Below are 26,164 nucleotides of genomic sequence, written 5' to 3' on the forward strand. Positions count from 1 at the left end.
CCAGTAACAACTGGAGGATTAATCCCATTACGTTATATGCAGAAGAGGTCGTCTACCTGAATGGTGAAAAACAGAAGTGTTTTGTAAAGGTGTTGAACTAAATACATTCCAAGTTCATTAAAACAAAAGGTGTGCAAAGCCTTGCAGTCTCTCTCTTTTCTAAAAATAAGCCACAGCCTGTAGAGAAACCTGTCTGCTGTCAGCATGCTGTAGAGAAGGAACCTTGCTCTCTGTGGGGAAGCTGCGATCTCGCTGCAGAGGCCCAACACATCCCCTGTTTAGTCAGAGCTAAAGCTCTCCAATCAGTCTTTCTAAGGGATGTGTTGGACCTCTGCAGAGAGATCACTGCTTCTCTACAAAGAATACTGGCAGGGGACATGCTCGGGCTACTCAGGCTGCAACTGCTTTAGAAGATAAATATACTGTTAGCCATGAAAACCATTTGTTTTGATACACCAGGGATGATATAAATCGGGGGGGTCTCCAAACATTCTAAACTAAGGGCCAGTTAACTGTTACTCAGGCTTTAGAGAGGCCAGATTGTGGCCAGTGGGTTCAGAAAACGCCCTGTTATCAGTGGGAGTAAACCATGCCCTGCCATTGGTGCCAGTGAGAGGAATGGTGCCCTGCCATTGGTGCCAGTGAGAGGAATGGTGTCCTGCAATTGGTGCCAGTGAGAGGAATGGTGCCCTGCAATTGGTGCCAGTGAGAGGAATGGTGCCCTGTCATTGGTGCCGGTGGGGGCAATGTTGCCCCGTCACGGGTGTCGGTGGGGGCAATGTTGCCCCGTCACGGGTGTCGGTGGGGGCAATGTTGCCCCGTCACGGGTGTCGGTGGGGGCAATGTTGCCCCGTCACGGGTGTCGGTGGGAGCAATGGTGCCCCATCACGGGTGCCGGCGGGAGCAATGGTGCCCCATCATGTCATTGGGTGGGGGTGGAATGGTACCCCATCATTGGTAGGAATGGTGCCCTATGATGTCAGTTTGGGGGCACAAACAACAATAGCAGCCTGCCACGGGTTCTAAGCCTTACCCAAGCTATTCAAAAAACAATCTCAACCAAAAGCCCTTTGATTAGGAAAGACGCAGAGAATTGTTATGTGCTTCCAGAAACTGCTTTTTAAATATTTCTTTCAGTTTTAATAAAGGAGTATAAGGAATTTTAAGCACTGGCTTTCCAGCATAGCTTGTCCTGGTCTTGTAATAAATTGGCTAATCATTGTAATATATAATGCACTAAAAGGTCTCGGAAGGGCTTTGAAGTAGGAATTAATTCAGAATTCTGTAGTAGAATGAATTCAGCCCGTTGCAGGATTTGGTCCATTGTAGTATTTAATCCCCTATGCGTGGCTATATAAAGAATGCTGACCGTTCTTTGTAAACTGCTGACTTGAAGCAAACCCGTCATTGCCCTAAGCTTACTGACTTAACCTTATGGCACATCAGCAAGGACCATTAGATGCCGGCATTGACTGCAGGCTGTTGAAGCCTCTGAACCTCCTTTTTATGAACATACCTACTTTGGTCTGAGCATAGACATCCCAATTTGGGAGTACATGGGCCTCTTGACGAGGCTTGCTCAGGTACCGGGCACTGCATTTTGGGATGCAGAGGGGAGGGGGAGGCAGCATGCTTGTGTTCTTTCACAAAACACAAAAGTATTCACATAAGACATTTGTTAAAAGGACTTGCACCCCTTTATGCATCAAGACAGGTTTGCTTTAAAGTCTGAGTCTATCCAAAAAGGTAAGTTCTAGTTTTAGATGGAACCTGGTGGGCTGAATCAGCCCCTGACTTCTCATATGTCTTGGAAGCTCCAACAATGAAATCCCCCCTTGCCATAATTCTCAGATCTGTTCCTGTTCACCTTCGGAGATTTGGATATTCCTGCCCACCTTTGTGTGTTCCAGCTCCTCCTGTTATATTCTCTGTAAATGAAAAATCTCTTGGCTTTTAAATAAAATCAAATTTCAAATAAAGATCCCTGCCATTACAGCCTACTTCACTATATAATATCTCACTTTATCCTTTTGGTTGGTGGGGTTTTTAGGGCCAAACAAGTGCCAAAGGAAACTGACAGGCAGTAAACGCCCCAGCATCTGCCAAATACTGAAATCTATGCTTTGAGATACATATTCGAGACATTATTAGATTGAAATCATTGTGATGCAGTATTGAAAATTGTCATATAGATAAATGTTTTTGGGTCACAAATATTTCCTGCGGCACCCTTGGAGCAATGGGGGTCAATCTGTGCCTGTGGAACCCTTAGAGCAGGGGTCTCAAACTGGGCAGCTGTTGCAAAACTACAAGTCCCATCATGCCTTTGCCTGTGGAAGTCATGCTTGTAACTGTCAGCCTTGCAATGCCTCGTGGGACATGTAGTTTCGCAACAGCTGGAGGGCCACCAGTTTGAGACCCCTGCCTTAGATCAATCGGTGTCAACCTGTGATAGTGGCAGTTTTAATGGTCAACCTGTGCCAGCGGCACTTTTAGAGCAATGGGGGTCAACCTGTGCCTGTGGCACCTTTAGTGCAATTAGGGTCAACCTGTGCCAGCGCCACTTTTAGAGCAATAGAAGTCAACCTGTGCCTGTTGCACCCTTAGAGCAATGGGGGTCAACCTGTACTTGTGACACATTTAGAGCCACGGGGTCAACCTGTGCCTGCAGCACCTTCTTAGAGCAATGGGGGTCAACTGATGTGTATGGAGCCTTATCTGTGGACATTCTATTTGGCATACAGAAGACTATCAGACATTTTGCAGGAGATGGTCAGTGACCACATGCTGGAGATGTGCTTGGACACAGGTGGCATGCTGAAGTGGACAGTCGGACAGGAGACATGTCACATAAGACTGCTAGAAATCTCTGCCATTACAGCCTTATTAAAAATCGGTGACCCCACTTTGTCTTCTGACTGCTCCGGTCTGAGGGCCACACAACAAAGACCAAAGGGCCGTATGTAGCCACCAGGCCGCAGCTTAAGAACACTTAAGTAGACTACCTTGAACCTTTTTATGCTTCTCAAATTTTGAGTCTTGCAGACGCCGCACAGTCGGCTCCGCATATGATGGGGTAGCGGTCTATCCAGTGAAAGTTGAAGACCACCCTGGGAATGACTTGTTAGAGGGGGTCACATGGAAGGCTGACACTTGTTTTAGGCCAGGATCTGGCTTTGCTGACAATACAAACTGACATTAATTTTTATCACTCCTCAATCGGCCTTCCTAAAACCAGACACTGTTATATTATCGCTGGCTCCCTGTTTTCCTTCACTAAAACAGCACACAGTAATAACAAGCTGGGCTGCGCCTGCACTGCGGGGAGGGACAAAGGGAGTCGCGCTAATGTAGCTAAGCTGTTCTTTGTATTCTCAGGAAGAAGCAGGAGTGTAGCAATAACAGTCTACTCACGGTTTCCACTAGATATCAAGCTGACCGTGAATAATCTTGGCTCGGCTCATGGTAAATCCCAGGAAAAAAAATGAAACCAGACGTTGCTTCTGGCTGCTTATCAGATGTAGAGTAGGTGCGGTAAACCCGGGGTCGGGAGAAATGACAACATTTGTATTAAAGTGTACCTGTCTCTTCACCACCACTTGTTACCAGACAAAATGGGGGGGGGGGGGGTTACTAAAGGAAAATAGACTGTGTACTTTGCAAGTGCAGTTGAGCTCATTTTCCCCAGAGCTTAGTAAATGTGGTAAAGCGTTGCTAATTTCCATCCAAGCATGTGCAAAGTGATGTAAACAAATTGTATTAAATGAAGCAGAACTCCAGCCAAAAATGTTAAGATAATACGTAGTGGTCAATTGAAAGGTAAAAATAAACCCATCTTTTGCTGCAATTTTCACCTTTTAGTCCAGAGATGTCTTCAGTCTGATGGCCAGCATCATTTAACTCACTTCCTCTGAGCCCAGGTTGTTCAGGACCCACCCCAGCCTGTGATTGGACAGTAAATGGAGAAGCAGCATGGGGGTGAGCTCATTGCTCAGTCACTTTACTTTCTCCTCCTGTCCGCATGCTTCTTGTCAGCGCATAAACTGATTGGCTTTGTGTGCTACTTTCCCCTCTCCTAGTCTGTTGTTTCGGGACAGCAAGAGGCTGATACCAGGTCAAATTCAGGTATTTTCCATTGCTTGCATTTATAGCAAGTTCTCAGGCCTCCTCTAGTCTAATGAGAACCTTTTTAGAGCCAAGAACTGCAGACATGCTTCCATATAAAGTGGGTTTTGAGGCATAGTGGGTGTAATGCAAGTTGGATTCATGGGCACCAGACACTTCTTGAATGCAAAGAGATTTTATTTCTCTTAAACAGAACTTTGAGAGAGAGGGTTAGGGCCAGAGCACCCTTAGGTAGTTGCAATGTTAATTGGCAGACTCTGAGACTTTCTACAGGTAGACAGCCATGCAGGGAATGGCATCCAGCAAGACTCCACATGTGCGTGTGTAGGAATGCTGTCTCCTATGGCAACAGTCTTTAACAGTTCCTTCACTTCCACTACAATCACTTCTTCTAGTTCTTCAGCCCACTGAGCTCCCAGTCTCTCTCACTAGACTTGATTCACTGCCACTGAATCCCTTGAGCTCTTTCATTCTTCACGGTGGTATCTTCCTCAAGCGTCACCCCCAACTCTCTGCTGGGTCCCTAGCTTGGCACTCAAGATACCTCTGAAGCTTCACCCATGCTGGACTGCTCGGTCCCTGGCTTGACACACAAGGCTGCTCTGCAGGCGTCGCCTCCACTAGCTGGGTCCCTGGCTTGATACCTGCTGAAGTTTCCCGATTCTTCATGGTACCCGGTTAGTGAGAATGCTGCTCTCTGGTACTTGCTTCAGCTACTCAGTGGTCTCCGGTATAAAAAGGTGGATGGTCCCTTAGTGGTGACAGCTTCCCCTCTACCTCTGACCACGTCAGGTTCTCCGGCCAGCAGAACCCTCACTTATGGTTGAACTGCAAGCCGCAATCCTAACCCTGTGCTGCTCTTTCGCTTCTGGATAGGCCCTCAGACAGCCTAGCAGCCAGATGTGCCCGGATAGGCCCAATCTCTGGCCTAGCAGCCCAGGCAGCACAACACGCGTCCACCCAGACAGCCGTCCAGGTGGCACAGAACCCCGATCACCTGACCTCGTCCAAATAAATAGGCTCTCCCAGCAGGCTAAAGTACCCAAGAAAATCTCTGCCCATTGGCTGAGATACCCCATATACCCATAACCTGACCTTGCATTGCCCTTCTCATATCTAGTACCACCAATTACTGAGCCAGCTAGTGGTAGAAGGGAAAAGTGCAACAAGGCCAAACTTGGGGAGAAATCGATTGATTCCTCACAATTGGCCAAGGCAAATACACCTGGCAGGTAAATTTAGGAGCAACCCTGCCTAAACATTAGGGTGCTACACATTTACTAAATACATGTATTTATGTATTAAATATTACAAAGATGCATTCATTTTTTTTGTCTTTTATATCTGTGCGGGGTTAGCTTTAACTATAAAGTTAGTCGGCCTATAAATTATTGCATTTGTTTTGAAAAGTCAGTATGTAGGAAATTTAGTGGTATTTAAAAAAAAAAAAAAAAAAAAAAAAAAAAAAAAAAGCAATTGTGGAATTAAATCTTTTTTCACATGAATTGTTCATGGTCTTTGTAATTGGGGATGTGTCCTTTGCCTACATACTTTTCTGTTATGAGAGGAGATTTACTAAAACGGGTGCACTGAGAATCTGGTGCAGCTGGTCATGGTAGCCAATTGGCTTCTAACTTCAGATTGTTCAGTTAAGCTTTGACAAAAAAAAAACCTGGAAGCTGATTGGTTTCTATGCAGAGGTGCACCAGATCTTACACTCTCCAGTTTCGGTAAATCGACCCCACTGAGTCCATTTTCCTGTGTCAGAAAGTTGGTAGGTATGCCATCACAATTCCCACATTGTCATTGGATATGCAAACTCAACAATTTAATATGATGCAGAAATCCCATTTAGACTCTGAGTGCAACTTTGGAGTGTGATCTTGATGCGACTTTCATGCAACTTTACACTCTCTGGCACTCCAGTCACAAGAAAGTTGCATTAAAATAGTGCAGGAACCTTTTCAAAGTCTTTACGACTGTAAATCGCATTGATTGGAACGGGTTCCATTGAAATCAATGGGCTATGACTTGTCATGTCACTTTGGACACAAAGTGGCATGACAAGTTGCACTAGTATCTCTGAAAACCCTTGTGAGACTGCAGAAATTCTCCTGTACCTGCTGTATAAGAAAATGGTTACATTTTGGTAAGAGCTCCCAAAGTGTATTTCTGTCTGGAGAGCGAGCTTGTTGCTGGTTGGTTGCTGTGGTTTAGGACAGAAGATAAACTGAATATAGTGTTTGCTGAGAGCACTGTTGGCATTCCTGCTGGGAATAGCAGTCATTAAACCCTTTTATTCTGAAATGTCAGTAAATTCTGTCACTGAGAATCGCATTTTGTGCTAATGGAGTTACAAGTGCAATGCCTTCTGTTTCCTGAGACTGAGACCCACCCGCAATAATGTATAATTAGCTGACACTAAGTAGATAAAAGTTTCTAAATGAGACCATTAAGTTCTAATGTGAGGTGGCTAAATCATTTACTGCTACTGTAGGATGTGCGAAACCTTTTTCTTCACACGCACTTATGTTTGAGGCCTAGAACTCTGACGGTGATGCTTCATTCTCTGTTATATAGTCCTAAAGCCCAACTCCAATTTAAATGGTCTTCATGGCTTTAGATGGACTAGGGAAGGGTCGGGTCATCTCTTTGGGTTTTATTGCTGTTTGTGTCCCCACTGGAGAAATTTCCCTTTGTGTACTTGGCTTCCTTGCGCCTCTTCTGGTGGCACCTCAAAAGACTTTTATTGCTGTCGGTGTCTCCACTGGTGAGATTTCCCTTTGTGTCCTTAGTCCTCTTCTGGTGGCACCTTCAAAAGATTTTTATTGCTGTGTCCCCACTGGGGAGATTTCCTCATGTCCTTTCTTTCCTTGGTCTTCTTCTGGTGGCACCTCCAAAAAGTTCTCATTACTTCAGTCCAGTCCCAGTGTCAGTGGTCACCAGGAGAAATGGAGGATGAGTCCTCTATTGGGAACATGGACAGCAATAAAGACCTATTAAAAAAAAATAAAGGCCTAGAACTCTGACGGTGATACTTCAGTCTCTGTGGTGGTGCGTGCATAATTTTGCACGCACCACTTTTTAGTTTTTTATTTGCTAAAAAAGTTTAAAATATCAAATAGATTTCGTTCCATTTCACAATTGTGTCCCACTTGGTGATTCTTCACAAAAAATTTAAATTTTATATCTTTATGTTTGAAGCCTGAAATGTGGCAAAAGGTTGAAAAGTTCAAGAGGGCCGAATACTTTCGCAAGGCACTGTATACTAAAGAACAGTATTTGTGGTATTAGGAGGTTGTATTCCAGAAGGCTCTGCAGCTTCTACCAAAACTGCTCTGTATTCTATACATACAAGTACTAAAAGCAAATTGAGTGAAGATACAGCATGATGACTGAGAGAGTGTCTGAGACCCCTTTGGCTGTTCCATGGTGAGCGAACACTACCAATATTGAAAGATTTTCGAATCCTGGATTTTTGATCCGGCACTTTTATTAGACGTTTTACAACTGGATCTTAAACTTCGGGTCCACTATATAAGGGGCACCCTCTTCTTGAGTGGTCTCTCTAAAGGTCTTGCATTCCATATTAACTTGATTGACTTTCTTCAACCAACAAAAAAAAAGAAAAAACTGAAGTCAAATCCAGTGCTTCTGATATACATGTCCTAGCAAACCTGGCAGGGATTTTACCCCCCTCAGTTTTGGCCTTGGATACAGTAAAGCATGATATTAATAATATGCACAATACAGATTTGTTGACCAGTGTGGATAAAGAACCCCGGTTGCTCTATTTTTCAATATGTAGTGCTATTTTGTGATTCTGCTGTCAAATTTGCTGAGAGCATTTTACCAGTGACAGGTCTTTTTGATAGATTCACCATTTATTTACCACCTATGGCTAGATAAGTTGTGGGTTAGTTTGAGAGGTGTGTCCTGTGTATACTGTACTAATATTGACTTGTCCTCAGGATAAAGCATGCCCTTCTCTGCTGTATGGCCTCAGTGTGCCTTGTATTAACCACCTTCTTAGAGAAGCCATGTACTAGTTAGCTGCTGAAATCACTAAATAGAAGTAATTGTTACATTGATTATTGCTATGAAAACCAAGGTAATATTCATGGCAGATTTATTATGAGAGATAGATATATATATATATATATATATATATATATATATATCTATCTCTAATTATTTTTTTTTTTTTTTTTATATTCTATATCCTCAGGCTGTGCTTTGGGTGCTGAAAACCTCATTGGCCCATTTAAGAAAATCTATCCAGCAGCTTGAAAATCTCCTAATGTATCTTTTGGTCAGTGAGGCTACCCCTGACACCGAGGGGCAGAGTGAGTACCCCTTGGTTATGGGCTAATACAATAGGCATTAGTGCCAGGAAAATAGTGTTGGTAGTTATAAGAATATTCTTGGTAAAGCTAATGTCGTCATACAGGAAGTATGGAAAAAAAATTGTGAACTCCAGATAGCAGTAAAAAACAGAAGGGGTTCTAGCCCTTCCCCACTCTAATAGGGAGCTCCACACTGTCTATTTGTGCTGTTTACCATTCTCATCAAAAGTGAAAGAATGGCAACATTTTAGTAGAGGGAAAATCTACCAATGGGGACATTAGTTCTGCTGACCCTGGTAACAACCAGTGATTCCCTCACTTCCTGTTTTGGCTATGGGACAGGAAGTGAAGAGAGATCTGTGGGACTCAGATGGTAAAAATGAAATGGACAGAGGTTATAACCCTCCCTTACTCTATCAAAAATGGGGGGGAATGTTTTGCCTATAGTTCTACTTTAAGGTTGTGTTGGAGAGGTACAAGAGGAATTAAAAATCCCACCTTTAAAGTACCAGGCAAAGACAATGCTGTATTCATTTAAATTGTATTGCATTAAATCTACATACCAAAAAAATATAGCTTTAACCAAGTTTATATTGGTCCAGTCAGTTTTCATCACCATAAATTATGTCTCAGGAAGTCCAATAATCTGATATGTAGTACAGCGGGCAGAGAAGGAGGTTTGGTGGCCTGGTGACAAATGCTGCTTAATGAGGTCCAATCTGTGGTGTCAGCGCATGCTGGCCTAGTGGGGGAGCGTTGTTCTGGGTAACCAGCAGGCCGTGAAATCTCAGTCTGGCTCCTGTGTGGACAAGACAAACATAATAAAACAAATTCCCTGACAAAAATAGCAGGGGAAGCTTCCCTTACAATGGGGCATCTTGTCTCCCCTTAGAACATGTGTTAGAATTTTTGTCACTTGCATATGAGGCCCAGCAAAATAAACACCGACTGCTGTCTCCTTCTAGGAACCCTTGTTGATATTGTAGCCTAATCTCTGCAGTGAGGTCATGGATAGTGAATGCATCTCCGCTTTTTAATAAACATCATTTATCCATGACAGTCCCTAAACAAACAAACACTTGTCTACTGGTGCAATTTTTTTTATTTTTTATTTTTGCACACGTTAAAATCTGATTGATAGATATATTGTATATATAAATGTATTTTTTTTTTTTTGGCTGTGAAATTATCTTAAACCCCCAAAACTACTATATATTTTCTGAAAGACAAGGCTCTGTAGAATAAAATGATGGTAATTTCAATATATATATTTTTTTTTATGTTCCACCATATTGCATTAGGGTATGCACCCCAACGCTCAAACACACATGAACGCCACCTGCTGTCACAGGGAGGAGGCTCTGATGGTGGGAGACAGTTGATTGGGAGCCTATTACCTTACATCAGAAGTATAGGTGTAATATGTTCCTACAGTTGAACCTAGCCTTTAATATAATGGGGGTATTTACACTGGCACCCCAACCACCCACCTACCTGGTGCCACCCCTGGATAATGCTAATACAAGCGGGGTGATTAGGGTGTGCCCAGGCACACCCGGCACATCCTGTGCGCACGCCTATTTGTGACATATTTCCAGGAAAAAAAATACACTATAATATGAATTTTGGTAAATCAAAAAAGGGGTTGCATTCAGTAGATGCCAAACATGCCAAGCCTTAAAATAGCTTGAGCCCTTGAAATTGTGAAAAATTGTGAAAAATTGTGAAAAATTAAAGCCTTTATATGTTATCAATTTAGAATTGCTCATAAATGATGACCTTTAGAAAGCCCCGCTTGTGTGGAGAAATGTTTGTTTTCGTGCGCATTTGCATTGAGGTGTGTGTATAGTGGTGCGGGGGTGCTTATATAATGTAAAGAATTAAGGATTGCTGCACTTAAAATTTTATGTAGAAAACCGACATACAATTTTTTTTCCCCTAAAATTTTGTGTTCAATATTAACAGTTTTGGGCTAAGTTGATAGCGCCCTTCTTTAGAATAGAACACAGTGTGTGTGTGTGTGATATATATATATATATATATATATATATATATATATATATATATATATATATATATATATATATATATATATATATATATATATATATATATATATATATATATATATAGCGGGAGTTCCGCCGTTTTTTATTTTATTTTTTTTTTAAAGCCAGCAGCTACAAATACTGCAGCTGCTGACTTTTAAAATAAGGACACTTACCCTCCCAGCTCGATCGGCTCTCGGGTGCATGCGCGAGTCGCGCTGCGCAATAAGGATGGTCCCCGCTGTCTCTGGGATCCATGTGTTTCCCAGCAGACAGCGGGGGACCTGCGGAAAGGGGCGTAGATTCTGCGGACATCCTATGCCGGAAGTGGGTGCAGATACCTGTACTGTACAGGTACCTGCACCCCCCTCCCCCCTGAAAGGTGCCAATTGTGTTGCCGGAGGGGGGGAGGGTTCCAATGAGCGGAAGCTCCACTTTAGGGTGGAGCTCCGCTTTAACTTTTTATTGCTAACAAGCCCTCTATGTGATAGCATGGGAAGGTCCTATTTATGGAGAAATCAGAGGTCTGTTAGACCCCCAATTTCTCCTCTACCCTCCACTGCAGCTAATCAAGCACGTTTAGTGCTTGTTTAGCCACTGCCCCGGTTACATTAACCTGGGAATGATCTCTCTTAACCTGGAAGCGTTCATTAGTTATGGGGAGTTCAGGAACATCAATTTCTTGATCTAAATTTTATAGTAGTCTTCTTCTGCTTCTTCTTCTGCTTCTTCTACCAGGACATTTATAAACGTACCTTGGTAGACAAGAGATCAACAGGGACTATATAGGCGTAGGGAACTGACCTGAACCAGCAGTGGAAAAACCTTTAACATTTTTGGGGACCTTTTCACAAATTGGAATTGTGCATATAACTGTAATGATTGTAAAGAAGTATAAAATAACAAATTTGCACCAGTTGTGTTTTGTTATCAATAGTATTGGATCCAAACTTCTCAATTTCAGCATCTTAAAATGTTCCAAAGCCGTATACACCATTTTATGACCGTAGTACTGATTTACTGTCTGTGTTTAAAAGATTACAGCATGTTTGACGAGCTGCTAAGCTATTAAGCACGGAGGCCATGCTGCTCTGTTTGAGTTTGATTGCCTACCAACATGCGGGACAAATAGATTCACCAAGTCCCCTCTAGGTGCTTATAATATAAGGAACCCTGCATGGATGAGCATCTTTAAGTTTTTTAGCCTGGATTGACACTTGAGCGTAAAGCGTTTTCATGTGAATGTGGAGCTTTTTTTGCGCATTTTTTTTTCTTCTTCTGATTCCCAGGTTCATCGTGCGTGTGGGCACAGCCAGTGTTGGGATGCCAGTATGTCGACCTAAACCTGGGGGCATATACACATGTGCCCCCATGGGATCGGCACTGGATAGGGGGCTCAAAGAAAAGGAGACCGGTGGACGTGACCCCAATAAAGACAAAAAAATATCTGATATAAAGAAATATCATAGAAATAACAGGATAGACTTGTCGATTTATGTTGTGGATATAGAGCATACATTAAAAAAAAAAAAAAAAAACATAATGAAATGAGAGTTTAATATCACTTTATTGGCCCTGCAATCTATATTTATTTATATATTTATATATATATATATATATATATATATATATATATATATATATATTACATATATATATTTTTTTTTTATGAAGTTTCTTGCTGTGCTTTTCTGCTTCCTTTTGTTGTCCTCTGAGCTCCCCAGCCTCTCCTTTTCCCACTCACTGTGTTTGGAATGAGCAGTACATGTCAGTCATGTACACTGCTCTATGCACACTACAAATCCTTTAGTCCAGGGGTGTCAAACTCCATTTCATCGTGTGCCGCATCAGCATTATGGTCATTCTAAAAACAAAAAAAAAGTTGTATATCTGTAAGACTGGATGCCGTCCCCCCTCTCCCCATTATTGCAAGTAAAGTGCCCCCCATCCTGCTTTATATCACATTGCACCCCCCCCCCCACCTTATGTGCTGCTGTTGGGAAGAATCTGGGGCTGAGATGGGAAGCAGAAAGTGTAGAGTCTGAAGGAGAGCCATAGGAGGGCTCGAATGTGCTGCTGAATGCTGAGACCAGGGGGTCACCAGGTGCTGTGGCTGCACAGTGAGGTGCAGGATCTCTAGGAGGAGTTCTGTCGTCCTCTGTCTCTACACTCACCTTGTATCAGCAATGAGGTGCCGCAGCTGCAGAAGGGGTCTGGGGGCCACATGAAATGGCCCGGAGGTCCAGATTTGGCCCATGGGCTTGTGTTTGACACATGTGCTTTAGTCCATAGTCCATCTTGGGAGTGAACAAGAGGGTGGCTACGTTCTGACATACAGTGGGACCATGGAGAACAAACGTAGTCACCTTCTAACAGTAAGTCAAATCACAGCAATAAAAAAAAGGAATTTTGAGGAGGCTGAGAGTGAATGGAGAGAATTTTGAAACTAAAAATACATATTTGAATAGAATTTTAGTGTTCCTATAAGTCCTTTTTTACACATGGCCTACTTTGGAGAAGATTGCATTTTCAAGGTTCTAGGAAATCTATTTTCATTCTCTTCTGGCTGCCATGGTCGTATCATTTGAATGCCCCTGATTTTCTGCCTGGCAATGTTGGCCAGAGGCAAGATTTATTGGGTTGCACCAATGTAGGAAAGTGATCTTTAACATTCTTTAAATTCCACAACCAAAACCATGGTTAGAGAACTTTAATAAACTAACTGCCAGACGGCACCCAACTAAAATAAACTCCGTATCATCTTCAAAGTATATCAGAAAATACACACACGTACGTTTTCACACTGTAGGAATATTTCCTTTGTAAAACCAGATTTACACGTCTTCTTATCAGGGCCAACGATTTCCCTATTTGGTAGCAGGAAATAAAGCACTGCTGGTATTGTCTGGGAAACATTATAAATAGTACAGAAAAATAAAGCTTTATCTGCTTTATTGATGTCTGGAGGTGGCTGAAAATGGGGCAAATGTCCTTAGATGTGGTCTGCTGCATTCGTTTTCCAGGCTTGGAACATTTTTATCAAAAATACATGCTGATCTTGCCAGAAATCTAGTGTTCTTGTAACTTCCTGTGCTCTGAACTGAAATCTGAAACGGTAACGGCTTTCTTCGTTTTGATTTTGGGAACTACAGAACATGTCCTGTGTCATGTAAATGAGAAGAGATGGAGGTGTTTGTAGTCCAAATCAAGAGAGTAGCTAAGGGTAAGAGCACTGCTCCTCCATAGGTACAGTGTTGTCATCCTAGGACAGGAAGTATGTTACTGGCAGGATCTCCAGGTGACAATGAAGGCATGGAAAAAAAAAGAAATGAGGCCATCACACCGAAGGTCTAGCAAGCTGTAATATATTGCATTTAATTTTTGTTCTTGGAATTTGATATATTTAAAAAAAAAAAAAAATTCTATATGTTTAGCAATGAGACATTCGGCGGCCACCAACTTTGCCCATTATCTGTCCACTGGACAATATTTCTAACATTATTTTTGTACATACATGTGCTTTTCATAAGCAGGGGGCAGAATTGCACAGGTATCCCAATCACTGGTTTTCCTCTGTGGGGAAGAGGGGCACAGTGACTGGCCTCAAAATATCATTTTCAGCCAACAGACTCTCCCGCCAGGAGGCTATGGTGAAATGCGTCTACCATGGTCAAGAAGGGCTTGCGGTCATTTCAATGTTCCTTGTAGTAGGGTTTTAACAAAGGGGGGGCCAGATCCCAGCCCCCCCACCCTATGAGAATGAGTATGGGGTACATTGTACCCCTACCTATTCACCTAAACAAGTATCAAAAATAAAAGCAGTACACAGGTTTTTGATAAAATAATTTATTAAAGCAGCTCCAATGTCTCTTCTCCTTCCGATTTCTTCTTCCTCCGTTTACCGGTTCTCCTCTCTCCGCTGTCTTCTCCCTCTGATTTTCACCCGACACGCATTCCCTATGTAATGTTAGGGCCGCCGTTTGCCATTGCTTATATAACCATATGGCATGGCTATCCGGTGACGTCATCCAGAGGCCCCGCCCCATGTTGAGGGCATGTGGCCTGGTATGATTCAGGAGGGGGTGGCGCTCGCTTGTCCCAACCCCCTTTCCTGACCTGCCGGGCTGCGTGCTCGGAATAAGAGTCCGACATGGATTTTGGGAGGGACCCAACTTTTTTGTAGTGGGCGTTCCCCTTAAAATCCATACCAGACGGAAGCTTGGAAGGGGACTCTATGCTGTGTGTGGTGTGGTGTGGTGTTTTTTTATTTTTTATTATTATTATTTTTGTGGCATTTGGTTCCCCTTCAAGATCATCAGAGCACAAGTTACATGCCAAAGTTGGATCAGTTAAGACTTTGATCCGACTTCAATGAGATTCAATGGGCTGAAGTCGGATCAAAGTCAGACCAAAGTAGTGCAGGAACCTTGTTCAAAGTCGAACCAGTTAGGACCGCTCTCATAGGGAACCATTCATTTATACACGTCGTGCGACTTGTGCGTTTGTCGTACCAGTGTGAACCCAACCTAACTGAACTAGCTGAAGTTAGAAGCTGAATGGTTATTATGCACAGCCGCACCAGATTCTGTGTGCTCCAGTTTTAGTAAATGTCCCCCAATGTGAGAGGAAGGTAAGATGGTGATGCACGCAATGGTATTGGGAGAACATCTGAGGCATTCCTTGAAAGGGGGTTTTACCACCATGTAAATGGAACTGGGGTCTGTAATAAATGTTGCTTGGTTCACATTCACTGTAAAAAAAAAAAAACACTCCCAAACTTCTCCAGCACATTGCTATCGCTTTCACTCATATTTTATGTCCCATAGCAGCTAAAGGGTTAAAACTTTTTTTTGTTTTCTAGTTCTAAGTTTCTATGCAGCGTTTGCTGCGTTCGGCAGGCAGAGGTGTCCATATCCCACCTTTTCATTGTATACTTTGTCACTTGAGAGCGACCTGCCTTGAAACGTGAGCGCGTGGTGTAAATGAACAATACTTCGTGCTGCTAAGTAGTTCATCCCCTACTAGGAATGACTAACAATGCTTTTATGTTTTGCAGTGATGAAAATGCACGAAAAGATCTGAAGGTTTTGCCAGCTCTTCCCACCAGAACTCTGCAGGAACACCCCTCACTTACCTACTGGTATGCTATTAAGACCAGAACTTGATGTACTTATACATACAAATTTATATTTAATGGGATGACGTTACAGTACTGGTCATATGCTTGAAGGAATAGGCATTTTGTGTGCTTTTAAGCTGTCAAGGACAAGCAAAGGTAAAACTTGTTAATCCTTTCCTTCAGCAGTGATCAGATGACCACATGACGTGTGGTTGGCACCCAAGGGAACCCAGAGCAGTATTTTCTTCAGAGAAGATATTTCAGTCCATATTTTACTTCCAGAAAATCTGTTTTAATGTAGCTACAGTTGTGCTCATAAGTTTACATACCCTGGCAGAATTAATGATTTCTTGGCCATTTTTCAGAGAATATGAATAAGACAACTTTTTTCACTTATGGTTAGTGTTTGGCTGAAGCCATTTATTTTCAATCAACCCTTTTTAAATCATAATGGCAACAGAAACTACCCAAATGACCCTAATCAGAAGTTTACATATAGTAGATCTCTTCCAGCAATAATTGACCCCCAGCAACAATAGATCCCCCCACCAGCAACAATAGACCTCCCCAGCAACAATAGACCGCCATTTAAGAATAGATCTGCTCCAGCAACAATAGATCACCCAGCAGCCAGCATTAATAGACCCTTCAGCCCACCACAGCACCCCTTGCCATTACACACAGTACACAGTGCTGGGGGTGCCGGAACTGCGTTCCCCCACGTCCCCGCTGAAAAAAAGGCTTTAAATAATTTAAGTACGATGTGGAAATTAATATACGGTATATAATTTTTCATTATGACAATAGGTGGGCTTTAAGTAAAAATTTCCCCTGTGTTTCACTTCTAGCGAAGATCGAGTGATTGAACATTTCAAAAAACTAAAAGGAGTCACCAGAGGACAGGCAATAGTCCGGTAAGATTTTTATGAACAATTTTCTTTTTATATACTGTATGTCTAATATATTAGAGCAGAACTACACTGCAGTGGCCTGGAGATTAGTTATGCCCTTGGGGCACTACTTCATCCACTGACACCAGCAATAGAGCACAATTCCCCTCCACGGACACCAACAAAGGGGCACAATTCCTCCCAATGATCCCAACGATGGGACCTAATGATGGAGCACAATTCCTCCCAATGACGCCAACGATTGGGCACAATTCTTCTCAATGACACCAATGATGGGGCAAAATTTCTCTTATTGACACCAAAGATGGAACATTGTTTACTCCCACTGATGCCGGGACACTTTCTTCTCCCAATGGCAACATACTGGCCCCCCTAAAGTCTGAAAGATGGTAAACTGGCCCTATTGTTTAGAAAGTTTGGGGACCCCTGCTCTATATTGGCATAACGAGAAAACTGTTTTCTGTGTTCCCATTGCAGAGAATAACCCTTTTTCTTTTACTATATCCAAAGTTAAAAAATTGTTTCTTTGCCTAGAATGGAAAAGGTTTAGAACTTCTGTCAGATTTGTATGACCCATTGTCACCATTGGGATATTTCCCCTCCTGTCCTTTTCAGGTGCAAAAAAAAAAAAGCATCATTGGGACAGGGACTCTATTTTAATAGCTACCTTTTTTATAGCGAGGGTCTCCAAACTTTCTAAACAAAGGGCCAGTTTAATGTCTTTTAGACTTTAGGGGAGCTAGAATATTGGTTGTGGTTAGTAGGCAGAGGCATAATACCCCATCATTAGTAACACTGGGAGGAATAGTGCTCTATCATTGGTGTTCATGGGAGGCCCAGTACCCTACCATTAGTGTCAGTAGGAAGAATAGTGCCCCATCTTTGGTGTCAGTAGAAGGAATGGTGCCCCATCTTTGGTGTCAGTAGAAGGAATGGTGCCCCGTCTTTGGTGTCAGTAGAAGGAATGGTGCCCCGTCTTTGGTGTCAGTAGAAGGAATGGTGCCCCGTCTTTGGTGTCAGTAGAAGGAATGGTGCCCCGTCTTTGGTGTCAGTAGAAGGAATGGTGCCCCGTCTTTGGTGTCAGTAGAAGGAATGGTGCCCCGTCTTTGGTGTCAGTAGAAGGAATGGTGCCCCGTCTTTGGTGTCAATCGAAGAAATCCTTTCTCATCACTGGTGTCAATAGGAGGAAACAGTAGGAGAAAGATGGCCCCAAGAGCCAAGTAAAGGCAAGCAAAGGGCCACAGTTTGGAGATCACGAATTTATAGTTAAAGGGGTTGTAAAGGTAAATGTTTTTTCACCTTAATGCATTCTATGCATTAAGGTGAAAAAACATCTCACAGTGCCGGGGACCCCAGTCCCCCCGTTTTTTACATACCTGACCCCTTGAAAGTCCCGCGCTCGCCCCCGACGTCCTCTTCGCCACTCAACCTGGCCACTGATTGGCTGGAGTGGATGGATTGAAAGCAGCGCAGCCATTGGCTCGCGCTGCTGTCAATCACATCCAATGACGTGGCGCGCCGGGGGGCAGGCCCGTGTGATACAGCGAGCAGTTATAGCCGCCGGCTGTATCACAGGAGCACACCCATAGGTGCTTCTCACCATGTGCGGGAGCTCGCATGAATGTGAGAAGTACCTGCGGTAGGAAGCAGAGACAGCCGCCGAGGGACCCCAGAAGAGCAGGTTCGGGGTCACTTTGTGCAAAACAAGCTGCACAGTGGAGGTAAGTTTGTTAATTAAAAAAAATAAATAAAATGACTTTACAATCCTGTTACAATAGTAACAGTCTAACCTTCACTTGCACCCGTGGTGCACAATATCAAGATATTTTTCCCCTTGCGGTTTTTACATTTGTGTATATAACAAACTTCTTCTACTTTTGACTTATCCTAGAACATACAAGGGTCCTAATGTCTCAGCGGTTAGGTTGTAACATCGTGTTGCTGTGGTTAAAATCCAAAAGCCGTCATGTAAACCTGGGTCACTTTGGACTGGCTAGAACACAAGCTCTCTTCTTCTTTTTTTTTTTATTTTTTATTTTTTTTCCCTAATTTACGTAAGGGGCAGTGCTTCTTATAAAACAAGTGTATTATTTATTTATGTGTTTGTTTGTTTTTGTTCTGTCTGTTTTATATGACTTTTTTATTCTTAATCAGCTGCTCCCTTTTCTTGCAGGTATATGAAAATAGTGGAAGCTTTGCCCACATATGGTGTTCATTACTATAAAGTAAAGGTCAGTGCTTGCTACCCTATAAACACATCCATAAAACTGTTATTTTCTTGTTCGGCGACTTTATTACTATAGCAGGAAAGCCCTGTCTAACCGAGTGGGGGAAAGAAATACCCCGGCTGCATTCTGCAGTTTGATCTTTTTATGAAGGTTTTTGGCTACTGGATGTTTTTATATTGCTTTCATTTCCTTTGAATGTTGTGTGGATAAGTCAGCTATGAGCCGCATTCCCTGTGCAGTCTTTGAGGTCACGATCATCCTCTGCATGTGTCCTACTTTTCAAAGTATAGAAGAGCAGGCTGCATTGTGGCACTGTACTGTGCACTGTAATAGTACCATAGTCTAAAAAAAAATTAAAATAAAATAAAAACGGCAGGGTGCATCCGGCAAACAAAACTATTATGTTTTCCAGGATTTATATCGTGCAACAGTTTGCACAGTGCTTTACAGTATAAAAGGAGACCGTGCAGTTACAATACAATACAAGACAAAAAGGAGGGCCTGCTTGTGGCAGCTTACAAACTAAAGGGAGCGGCAAGTGGTTAAAAAAAAGGTAATAACAGTGTGGGGATTAGTTGATGTGTTAAGAAAAGTCCAGTAGTTGGGTGGAGGTGGAAAGAGTAGGAGATAGCGGAACAGATTGGTATAGTGATTTCCAGAGGATGGGACAGGCTCTGGAGAAGTCTTGGATGCAAAATAGGAGGAAACAAGGGAGCTAGAGAGCAAGAGTTCTTGGGATGAGTCGATAGGATGATTTGGGTGATACTTTGAGACAAGGTTATGTAGCTGGGTGCAGAAATGTGAATGTCTTTTGTAGGTTGGTGTTAGTATTTTGAATGAAATCAGTCACCTGTCAGTTCTATTCAGGGAACACCTTGCAGTTGATTTACTAAAGGCAAAAAGACCTGTGCACTTTGCAAAATATAGTTGCTCCAGAGCTTAGTAAATGAGGTGAGGCTTTACTTTCCAAAGAATACCCAATCGCAAGCAAGCAAAATAAAAAAATAAACAGCATTTTTGCTTGCACGTGATTGGATGATGGAAGTAAGCAGAAGCAGAGCTTCCCCTCCTTTACTGAGCTTTACTGAGCTCTGGAGCAACTGGGCTTGCAAAAGTGCAGAGTTTATTTGCCTTTAGTAAAATTAAATTAACCACTGGCGGCTGTAGCTCAATATTTGAGAGGGACGAACAAACCTGGCACCCTCACTCGCACTAACAATCCAGCTCATTTTCAATCTGAGTTTTAGGCTAGGTTCACATCGAATGCCGCTGTGGATGACAGCAAGGATCCAGTGCATCCCTGTTCTCTATTTTAGGAACAAATCGGGCACGAATTTTTCACCTGAAATGGAGCCAAAGACGCACAGGACTCCTGTGCAATTCACTGTGCAGCTGTCACAGAGATGTGTGAATCTGCTCCATTGAGAGCTGCTCACAATCTCCTGTCATGAGAATTTGATGCGGAAAAATCCACATCCAGTTCGCACTAGTGTGAACTCAGCCTTAATGCACTGCAGATTCCAGAGAGCTCCTTAAATCTGGCAGCTGTCTGGTGGCTGGCTTCCAGGGGTTTTGTTAAATAGACCTGAATAAGAGGGATATTGGATTAAACATCCTGCAATGTGAGCCATATAAAAGGGTACACTCCCCACTCTCCTAGAAAAGATTAGATCAGAAATTCTCAACTAAAGTTCCTCTAGAAATTTCTAAGGGTTCCTTGAGTAGCGGCCCGATGTACCTCCTATCTGATGGGGTCTGTCTAGTTCTGGGTCCAGCAGCACTTGGCAGAGCCAGCGCCTTGATGCCAATGATCTTTTTAGCTGTTCTAACTACCACTATAAGAAGGCATTCTTCTCATGGACCTCCATTATAGGGGGCATTTTACCTACAGACATCCAATTAACTTGCCCTTCCCCAAGGCTGGGTTCACATATATGCGAATTGGATGCATTTTACACCGAATCCAATTCGCATAAACGGCTTTTAATGGAGCCAGTTCATACATGTCCAGGGTGGCAACGGTGCGAATTTGAAAAGGGTCATGTGTGTTTTTGTGTCCGGCTCAGGTGCAGATTCAGGGAAAAATTTGCACATGAATCGCATAAGAACCGGTCAGCACAAACACACAGGACACGAAACTGCAAACTCCAGCCGGACCCGTGTGAACCCAGCTTTAGACATGAAAATAATTTTTAAGGGCTCCTCCTGGAGTAAAACGGTTGAAAGGCTAGATTATACCATCTTTCCTAATTAGTTATACTTAACCTGCATGCAGGCAGTGCTGGGCCATCATATTAGCAAGCCCAGCATAAAAAATCACCCAAAATAAATGATTATCTGTAATATATTGTATAAAAAAAAAAATTGAACATGCGATATCAAACATTTTTTATTTGGAAGGTTAAAAAATAGAAATAATAAAAAAAAAATGTTTTTCCTTTTTTAAAGTGAAAAAATCTTCTGCCTTTTAAAACCACTTTAATTTCCGCAGTTTTCCTTTAAATTTGCACTGATGAGTAGACATTTAATCAGAATGCTTGCTCATGGCATATCCTGTTTCTGAAAGTGAAAGAAGCTTATACATGACATAAACTCCGTCCAGATGTTCTGGAGGAATGCACATTCCATTTTTACTACTTCTTCAGTTTGTACTTGGCTCCACTAAGCGTGGCTGGTGGTGATTTTACTGTATGGAGTCCAAAAGGGTCTTAAAAGCACTACAGGCCAATTATGTTTTATTGAAGGGTTAGAAGCTGTAGCATCTTCAATTAACCTAAATTGCAGAGCAGAGCTTGCAGTTATAGCAGACCGCCTGACATCTATTTCTGGATGTTGGTATTGATTGCTCACTAATCACATAGAGTGGTGGCAACAAACCATTCTGAACAGGGGGAGGGAGGGATAGCCTACAATTCAATGGGGCATCTACAACAGAACCGTAAATCTTTGTGTTTAAAGCCCTAAAACAAAAGCAGCAACAGCCTCAGCAGAAAAGCCTGTCCCCTGGCAGCATGCTGTAGAGAAGGACCTTGTGGTCTCTCTCTGCAGGGGTCTGACATACCTCTTAAGGAGTCAGTGAGAGCTCTCCAATCAGTAGAGAGCATGAGCTTTGCTGATTGGAGAGCTCTTGCTTAGAACATCAATTTGGAATGTTAGCATCTGGTTGGTGAAGATTAAGGATGAGCTCAGGCGTGTTCGCGTGGTCCACGTGCAGAGCCCGCCAGGAAGTTGGCGCAGCACTGCGCTAATCACAGGCAGCGAGACATTGCCCAAAATGCGCGGCCGCAGAGATCAGGCAATGTCTCACTGCCTGTGATTAGCACAGCTCTGCGCCAACTTCCTGGCGGGCTTTGCACGTGGAGCATGCGAACACGCCTGAGCTCATCCCTAGTGAAGATCAATGCAGATCCTGTTGAAGGAGGGTCAGGCTTTCTATCACTTTTATGCTCATTATTTTAGACTTTTGAAGCCTAACAGAAACAGGGGGTAAACACTCGGTGGCATGTACCAAGTCGTCCTGCAGGAACATAAAAAAAAAAAAAAAAACTACAAACAATAGCGGATCTGTTCTGATTGTTATGGTTGATAACAATCAAGGCAGTTGATCTTGTAGAAGCTGGGCTTAATGTTTTTCTTTTCGCTGACAATTCTTTCTTTTAATATATTTTTTCAACACATCATTCCAATTCCCATTGAACGGTTTCCTTAAGAGGTAGAAAAACTGTTCTTGGAAATGACTGCACCTTCTCACTACAATGTATCCCTGACTTCACTGCATGTAAAGGGCCAGTAACGAAGGTCCCATCAAGCCTCTGCCTGTGGGAGTCATGCTTGTAACTGTCAGCCTTGCAATGCCTCATGGGACTTGTAGTTTCACAACAGCTGGAGGGTCACCAGTTTGAAACCCCTGCTCTAAGCCAATCAGGTTCTGCTGTAGTAAACGTGTGCTCATGGGGAGCATGCTTATTGGAGGAGAATGAAGTGTGATCAGCATGAATCACAATCACTTATCTGCTGCTCCTTTTCTGTCCAATCAGCAGGCTGGTAGTTGTTTTTGACCCATTTGTTCTGCTTTATTGAAGAGACAGGTTTTATCTAATATTGTTCAGCATACTTGTTTGGCAAATTGGAGCTCCTTATTACTTGTACTATAATCAGGAGTTGAATAGGGGAATTTAAATGGTAAGGACAATGTGAATAAGCCTTTCCTATGATAAGTAAGACTTCTCTAACCTGTTCATGGTAGGACTAGCTCCTTAATATATTTTCTTCCTTTAGGACAAGCAAGGAATTCCCTGGTGGTTGGGAATAAGCTTCAAGGGAATTGGACAGTACGATATCCAAGACAAAATAAAGCCAAGAAAGGTTGGTGAACTTAAAAGCCATTTTCATTATGTGCGTTTTGTGTGCAATTATCTGTTAACATGCCATCTGGAATCTAAAGTCAGGCTTGCAGCACATCAGGGGCTTCCTGCCCCTGAAAAGTCAGTGGCTGGAGTATACACATGCTGTGATAGAATTTTACCCCCTGTCGCCTTCAATGGGCACTACCACCTGCTAAACACAACCTGTTCAAGTGAACGGGGCCACTCGGCAACTACATGCAGGTGTGGTGCCGTGGCGTGGTATTTAGGGTGTTAAAACTCTGATCTCTTCTTCTCAGTACTTGTTGAGCACCTCTAAAAAGCGATCCAAGTGGGGATTGCTTTACCTCTTGCCTGCTTTTTGGACTACCGACAATCATGAACTGAACAGATTGGTGATGAGCAGCCCAACCTCTGACCTCATTGATCCAAGCAGGAATAACTTTTCAGTGGAGCGGCAGTGCTTGGCACTAGTGTGAACGAGCCCTAAAAGCTGAGTGGTGGTAAGGGAAGACAATGTAAAGCAGAAGAGAAAAAGGGGTCAGAGGTTGGACTGCTTAGAACCAATCTGATGTTCAATAGTCTAAAAAGGAGGCAAGAGGTGGGGAGGTGGCAGAACAGATTGTGAAGTGTTGCAGCCCTTGGTCCCTGTGCTGCTATTCAGTCCAACAGGGATGGGTGAGTCACAAGATTATACACACTACTATACAAATAAAGCCGTTCTTCTATATGCGTTTTTTCCTGTGTATGTAGTTGCTTGGCTTAAGTTGCCTTCCAACACCTCAACAGGAACAGTTTTTTTTTTTTTTTGTTTTTTTTTTTTATTATTATTTATTTATTTTTTGCATTGGCTCCTCTCAGTCTTGAATGGGGTAATTAGAGACCAATTACACCAGTGATGGGCAACATTTTAAAACCAGTAAGCAAATGTGCCTCATTTTTGTTTGTTACTATTGTTGTTATTGGAAGGACATGTTCTTGGCTCACTTAGTTCCTGCTGGCTCCTAAACTGGACTGACTAGCTCATCAGATCTGATTCAGATTTTCCACCCCTACAAGCTAGATATTGTAAGCTATGCATATACTGTATTCTAAATCAGAGGTACCATAACCAAAAAGCTATTTCTAATGCCGCGTACACGCGGTTGGAATTTCGGCCAGCAAAAGACCAATGAGAGCTTTTCGTCGGAAAATGCAACCGTGTATATGCTCCATCGGAATTTTGCTGGCCGAATTTCCACCTGCAAAAGATTGAGAGCAGGTTCTCAATTTTTCCAACAGAAAAAGTTTCTATCGGAAATTCCGTTCGTGTGTATGCAATTTCCGATGCGTAAAAACATGCTCATGCTCAGATTCAACTACCAGACGGAAGCTATTGGCTACTGGCTATTGAACTTCCTTTTTCTAGTCCCGTTGTACGTGTTGTACTTCACTGTTTTCTTGACGGTCGGAATTTGGTGTGACTGTGTGTATGCAAGACAGCTTGAGGAAATCCCGTTGGAACTCCGTCGGGAAAACCATCAGAGCTTTTTCCGACCAAAATTCCGATCCTTTGTATGGGGCAGAAAGCTCGCTGTGCATGTTACAATCTGACCGTACAATCCTTTTTATTTTTTAAATCCCATTTAGATTTACCAAAACTCTGTAATATGAGGGCCTACCTGAACTAGCCAATCAATGTGCCTCCTATCAGGCAGATCATTGATGGATCTCTTTAAATTGCAACGTGTGGTGAGCTTCAGTAAAGGCAAATTAGTAAAACTTCAGGGACTTTTTGTGTGAGCCAATATGAACTGAATAATGCGGATCTAAGCTGAAAAAAATGGTTCCGCGCACAACATTAGGTATCCTATTGCAGGTATTCTCTCTTCATCCTTAGGCTCGGTTCACACGGGGCGACACGACTTGCCGAGACCTCAGCGGCGACTTGCAAACGACTTCTGTATAGAAGTCAATGCAAGTTGCCCGAGGTCGCCCAAAAGTAGTACAGGAACCTTTTTTCTAAGTCGGAGCGACTCGAGTCGCTCCTCTTAGAACGGTTCCGTAGTACAGAACGGGGGCGACTTGTCAGGTCGCGGCGCGGCAAGTCGTGACGCCCCCTGTGTGAACCGAGCCTTAAAGTGACCTTAAAGTCACTTGACTGGACTAGTAAAGGCTGTAAAACTAGTAAAAACGTACCTCTTCACTGCCTACATTACTAGATTCAACTCGGTTGAAGAGGAATCATTCCCTAAATTTGTTCAGAAACCTGCAATTCCGGAGGTGTTGATCTACTGTGTGTCCTGCTGTGCTCTGTGGTTCCTTCGGCCAACACCCTAGGACACCACTGGACACAGCACTGATATTTGTATTAATCTAAATTTCCTCTCTTGAGTTGTTGTGATTCTGCAGTCTTCTCTCTCAGCAAGGACTTGATTTTTTTATTATTTTCCTGTATTTTCTCCATGCCAAGGCAAAAGGGTCATATTCAGCATTGGCTATAGGTCTGTGCTTTATCCAACCTGAGTTGCTGAAAACAGGTCCTCAAAAACTTATCACTAAGGAGCTGTTCTGAATACATTGAACACAATTGAAAACCATGCACTGAAATTGAGCAATAGCAAATGATGTAGGAAATTTTATACAAGAAAATAATGCAATGCAGCCAATATTGAAGAATGAAAGTGTGTGACAATATATAAAACAACCGCCATATGGTGGTATAGGCTCATGGGTATATCAATACTTTCTCACCAGACCCATGGTAATATCTCCTGGTGGAATGTGGAAAACACGGTGTGGTTGTAGATTGCCTGCTCGGTGGTCCCAGAGTGAGCAGATAATGGTAAGGTAGTGACAGTAATCAACTCCCCAGGGTTCTCCGGCTGAAGCAGCTGTTGTAGGCAGACGCTGTCCACAAGGTAACCGACTGTTAACCAACAGTATGGCTGCTTTCTAAGGCTGCAATGTCCATGACTAGAAGTGATGTCACTACTTGGCCGGATGTAATGTCCACATGAACCAGTGAGGGTAGTGAGGCTTCT

At 42.9% G+C, this 26,164-nt stretch overlaps 1 protein-coding gene across 3 annotated transcripts in view; it reads left to right on the forward strand.

Annotated features, from left to right (window-relative positions):
• FRMD4B (FERM domain containing 4B) overlaps positions 1 to 26,164 on the forward strand; it is a 343,633-nt gene that overhangs the window by 253,886 nt on the left and 63,583 nt on the right. For all 3 annotated transcript variants that reach the window (XM_077451878.1, XM_077451877.1, XM_077451879.1), the window contains exons 8-11: positions 15,576 to 15,659; positions 16,487 to 16,552; positions 18,723 to 18,780; positions 23,056 to 23,142. In XM_077451878.1, the coding sequence (XP_077308004.1) occupies positions 15,576 to 15,659; positions 16,487 to 16,552; positions 18,723 to 18,780; positions 23,056 to 23,142 (295 nt within the window). The remainder of the gene's footprint in view (positions 1 to 15,575; positions 15,660 to 16,486; positions 16,553 to 18,722; positions 18,781 to 23,055; positions 23,143 to 26,164) is intronic.

The sequence above is a fragment of the Lithobates pipiens genome, unplaced genomic scaffold (genome assembly GCF_037356315.1).
Source record: "Lithobates pipiens isolate NorthernLeopardFrog02 unplaced genomic scaffold, aLitPip1_a1.2 Scaffold_23, whole genome shotgun sequence".
Taxonomy (NCBI): Eukaryota; Metazoa; Chordata; class Amphibia; order Anura; family Ranidae; genus Lithobates; species Lithobates pipiens.